The sequence below is a fragment of the Crocuta crocuta genome, unplaced genomic scaffold (assembly GCF_008692635.1).
Source record: "Crocuta crocuta isolate KB4526 unplaced genomic scaffold, BGI_CrCroc_1.0 scaffold128, whole genome shotgun sequence".
Classification (NCBI taxonomy): domain Eukaryota; kingdom Metazoa; phylum Chordata; class Mammalia; order Carnivora; family Hyaenidae; genus Crocuta; species Crocuta crocuta.
In genome coordinates, this window is record NW_027532232.1 from 4,584,773 (window position 1) to 4,589,877 (window position 5,105).

Here is a 5,105-nt window from a genome sequence, read left to right on the forward strand (position 1 = left end):
GCCCAGCTGGCTTGTATTTCCAGGCGAGGCTGCTTCAGGAGCTCCCACTGGCCGTTCCTGGAACGGGACTTGCCGTAACTGTGGCACGTGCATTCTCTGTGCGCTTCTGACCTCTGTCCTCATTTAATGACTGTTTTATTGCCGTTCTCTACTTTCTATATATTTTTTTTTAGGTTTGTTTATTTACGTAATCTCTACACCCCACGTGGGGCTTGAACTCATCACCCCGAGATCAAGACTCGTAGGCTCTTCGACTGAGCCAGCCAGGGGCCCCTCGTGTTCTTTCTCGTTCAGCCACCAGGGTTCTCCCCTGCTCCTCCCTCTGCTCGTGCATGTGCGTGAGCGCAAGCTGCGTGCCTGGCGTGGCTCTCTGTGCCTTGTGCGTCTCACACTTCATGTCATGTGCACCTGTTTGGGTTTTCTCGGTGTCTCGTCCACTTTGACAGCCTCTCTTGGTTCAGAAGCGCTTGCTCAAGGCTTGTTTGGCTTTTCCAGAGACCCTCAGAGACCCCTCAGCAAATGGCGCTGCAGGCGTTGTCCCTGCCCCCATGCGGTTTTGCTGTTAATAAAATAAGCAGCTCTCGAGAGCTCACGGAACCGCCTTGTGAAAAGATGGAGAATACCTTCCCGTACCAAGAAACACACTGCAGACGAGGCTCCCCTAGAATAGGCCTCAGGAAACCATAAGTCACATGCTGGCAAGCTGAATTTATTAGGGAACTAAGAAGAGTTCTCCAGAACACAGCAGCTTTCTAGCTATGGGTCCGTGGTGGCAAATTTAATGTAACTTGCTCTAACAACTGCATGGTCTTCCTGACAGACTCGGGGAAGCCTTTGATGAGGTCACTAGCTATCTCCTGAACTTTGCCAGAAAGCCATTTCCCCAAGGCCAGTGACAATGGAGTATTTGGGGTTGTCCTCTGGGTCAGTGTTAGCAGTTCTAGTCAGATTCAGGTACTCTTTCTGGGAATAAACATGGACGTCGAATTGGAATGCCTCTTCTGACCTGATGTCATTTTCTTTTTTGTTAGGCTATGTTACGTGAAAATTTTTGGTGTTTTATTTACATATCCATTTCATTTGGCAGAACACTTACCGCTTTGATGCGCTGCCTTTTCCTAAGGGGCCCCTGTCAGGTCTCTTGCTGTGCTGTGCTGTCCTGGTTGAGGCTGCGCAGCAGACAGACGGCAGGCCAAGGAGAACACCGTGGGGAGCACCACAAGCGTGTGCTCCTCCCGAGCGCATGGGCCCCAGAACGAAAGCTTTCCNCCTAGAATAGGCCTCAGGAAACCATAAGTCACATGCTGGCAAGCTGAATTTATTAGGGAACTAAGAAGAGTTCTCCAGAACACAGCAGCTTTCTAGCTATGGGTCCGTGGTGGCAAATTTAATGTAACTTGCTCTAACAACTGCATGGTCTTCCTGACAGACTCGGGGAAGCCTTTGATGAGGTCACTAGCTATCTCCTGAACTTTGCCAGAAAGCCATTTCCCCAAGGCCAGTGACAATGGAGTATTTGGGGTTGTCCTCTGGGTCAGTGTTAGCAGTTCTAGTCAGATTCAGGTACTCTTTCTGGGAATAAACATGGACGTCGAATTGGAATGCCTCTTCTGACCTGATGTCATTTTCTTTTTTGTTAGGCTATGTTACGTGAAAATTTTTGGTGTTTTATTTACATATCCATTTCATTTGGCAGAACACTTACCGCTTTGATGCGCTGCCTTTTCCTAAGGGGCCCCTGTCAGGTCTCTTGCTGTGCTGTGCTGTGCTGTCCTGGTGAGGCTGCGCAGCAGACAGACGGCAGGCCAAGGAGAACACCGTGGGGAGCACCACAAGCGTGTGCTCCTCCTGAGCGCATGGGCCCCAGAACGAAAGCTTTCCGACAGAGAGCGGCGGCCCCAGCCTGGCCATGTGAAGGGAGGGCTGGGTTTTCTGAGCCACCTATTCTTAAGTAGAAGCACCTCTCCAGAGGTTGGTTGGTGGCTGAGTCATTCGATATGAATTTATGTGGAATCTGTCTATGAGGGACTCATAAAACCTAAAAAATTTCGTTGACCCTGAAATTATCTATCAGTTAATACTTGTTCCTGGAATAGAATGACTCAGTCAGTTGTTAAAGACCACCCTCAGCTGTGTAGACATAACCCCAGAGGAGGCAGTGCTTCCATGCTTGAAACCCCTTTGTTATCTTTAATGATTAGGCCACTAAAAAATCCAAATGCCTCTTTGATATTTTCAGAGTTAAAGCATATTGTAGAAAGCAGTTGGCTTTTATTTGTTTATATTTAAATATATTATCTGCAAGGAAAACTTGAATGTCTGGGTAACTTAATTTTAAGTGTCTTCTGAGTTGCTTTTCATCATGGACGTCGATTATTTTGTAAATGTGCTCTTCTATGATAGTTTCAGCTTAAGATTGCCACGTAGCCATAGGTAAGAAACGTGGCCTGCATCTTCATGTGCTGATCCAAACAGAACTGAGCGTTCAAGTGCTCACAACCACAGTCTGGTGTGTTAGCTTATTAGCTAAGTGGTGTTTGCTCAGTTGGCCGATTTGTTGGGAAACACTATGCCTTCTTTTTACATTTCAGTTCCAAGAACCCAGAAGAAGCAGAGCTAGAAGACACACTCAACCAAGTGGTAAGGCGCCTACAAACCACACCAGTTCCCGGTAGCCATTTATCTGCGGCTTTCACAGCTATTTGTGCAGGGTATCTGAAATGTGTACAGTAAAGGGATCATTTATTTTTCTTTGGATCTGTGACTTTACTCCCTAAACGGAGTCATTAATTTTAGCATTTGTACTTTCCTCATCAGTGCTAAGTCTAGACCAACTTAATGTGATCTGAGGGGTTGATGAAACTATCTAAAGACTCTGGGTGGTGCTTGTCTCCATTGTGAACGCTGGCACACGGGTCGGACAAAGCACGCGTGTCGGCTGCCGGGCTGTGCTTGGGGACTGTGGGTTTCAGTGTGCTGAGTGTGCTCTCTTGGTGACTTTGCCAGATGGTGGTCTTCAAGTATATCGAGGATAAAGACGTGTTCCAGAAATTCTATGCAAAGATGCTGGCCAAAAGGCTCGTGCATCAGAACAGCGCCAGTGACGACGCTGAAGCAAGCATGATCTCCAAGTTAAAGGTAAATGTAATCATTTCCTGAAAGGGAAAAACAGGTTTTAAATCATGAAAGATCTTAGTTGTTGCAGGTTGTCGGTGGTCCCTGGATAACGGGCTTTGTACAGCACAGGCTGTGCCACCCTCCCCACCGGAGCATCTCGCACGCCGCCCCCCCACCCCCCGGCACTGCCCAAGCGGCTCAGCCCACACTTGTGTTTGGTCGGCTTTGAGTTGGCGGCTGTTTGGTTCACTGTGGTTGGACCCTCAGGGGGACAGAAAGCATGTGATCCGCTGTTGAGCAGCCGTTCCATCATTCAGCCCCTCTGCCCTCAGCTGCTCTCGTCTCAGGGCCTCCTGGCCCGCCGAGCGCTGTCGCGTGTCCTAGACATAGTTCGCCTGGACCTGGAACGACGGTTAGGTGGGTGGCTAATCCTGCTCCAGCTGCCTCAGCAAAATACCACAGACATCTCTCCTCCCAGTTCTGGAGGCTGGAAGACCCAGGTCGAGGAGTCTGCGGATTTAGTTTCTGGTGAGGGCTCTCTTCCCAACCTGGTGACGGCCGCCTTCTCATCGTGTCCGCACGTGGTGGGGAGACAGCACACTCTGGTCTCTGGTTACAGGGGCACTGATCCCATCGTGAGGGCCCCGTCCTCATGACCTCATCTAAATGTAATCATTTCCCCATGACCTTGCTCCCAGATACCATCACACTGGGGCTTAGGGCTTCAGCATAGGAGTTTGGGGGACACCCATTTCAGCCAACAGTAGTGGGTAAGAGCCATAAACAAAATGTGTCCTCTTTGTATTCTCTCAGAGATCCTTGCTCTTAGATGCTCAGATGATGCTTCCTGTGTGACTCGTTTCTGGTAGTGTGTTGATTTGAATCCGTACAGACACTCTGAGATGGGGTTCCACGTTACTAGCTTCAGTAGTAGTTTTCTACGGTGAAGCATATGTCACGTGTGATTTCCATCAGATTCCCTTCTATACACGACTATATCTATTAATAGAAATTAACAAGACGGTTATCTGGGTTCGTTGCAGCAAGCTTGTGGTTTTGAATATACCTCTAAACTTCAGCGGATGTTTCAAGACATCGGTGTGAGCAAAGATTTGAATGAGCAATTCAAAAAGCACCTGACAAACTCGGAACCGCTAGACTGTGAGTACCCACGCGCTCATCAGCAGCTTTTACAGGCGGGGTTCCTCGGGGAGTCCCTGCCCTTTGGGGCAAACGAGAGAGATGGCAAAGCATCACGTGAGGGTGGTTGATGCTTTATCAGAAACTCAGGGACGGACAGACAGCAAGTGCCGCCTCCCAAATGCCCGGTGGTCTTCCTGAGTCATGTGTGAAGTTAGGAAAAGACAGGCCTCTTCTAGGGCACCCAGTGCTGAGTCCTGAGCTCCTCCACTTGCTGGCGCAGCCGCCCCACCGAGGGCATCTGCCAGCTCAGGGCTCCACACGGTTTGATATTTCATAAATTTCTTTAGCCTTAGCTGGGATCCATTCTAGCCTTCCCTCCCCACCCCACCCCCCCCCCCAAAAAATCATAAGATACTGACTTGTGTACAGATTACAGAGTCAAACTAATGAACGACCCCATGGCTCCAACCAGTGGGGGGCCAGGACCCGCTGCCAGGTACACCCCCCACCCCGTCAGGGCTGCTCTAGGGAATGTTGGCAGAGGATGTGGACATCATTACATGCTAATATTGTCTTTTCAAATGAAAAATGGAAATTTCGTTTTTCCCCAAAGCTGATGCACTTTTCCATTGTTAAACTTGGCAGTTATGCCAGTGAACTTGTCAGCTGTTGGTGATGATGAGATTTTTGTTCTGATTTATAGTCTGTGTTATGCGTAGTGTTGGTGCGCACGCGCGCGTGTGTGTGTATGTTCGCAGCAGTGGGCCTACACGAAACACACCAAAGTGAGCTGTGTCTGGGGATTTGTCTTCCTGAGTGGGGCCTGCCATGCTGTCCGTGCGGGG

At 49.3% G+C, this 5,105-nt stretch overlaps 1 protein-coding gene across 1 annotated transcript in view; it reads left to right on the top strand.

Moving 5' to 3' along the window:
* The window catches only part of CUL1 (cullin 1), a 107,532-nt gene that overhangs the window by 94,273 nt on the left and 8,154 nt on the right, over nucleotides 1-5,105 (top strand). Inside the window, exons 12-14 of the mRNA XM_077778028.1 lie at nucleotides 2,592-2,640; nucleotides 3,007-3,138; nucleotides 4,161-4,278. Coding sequence (XP_077634154.1) covers nucleotides 2,592-2,640; nucleotides 3,007-3,138; nucleotides 4,161-4,278 — 299 coding nt within the window. The remainder of the gene's footprint in view (nucleotides 1-2,591; nucleotides 2,641-3,006; nucleotides 3,139-4,160; nucleotides 4,279-5,105) is intronic.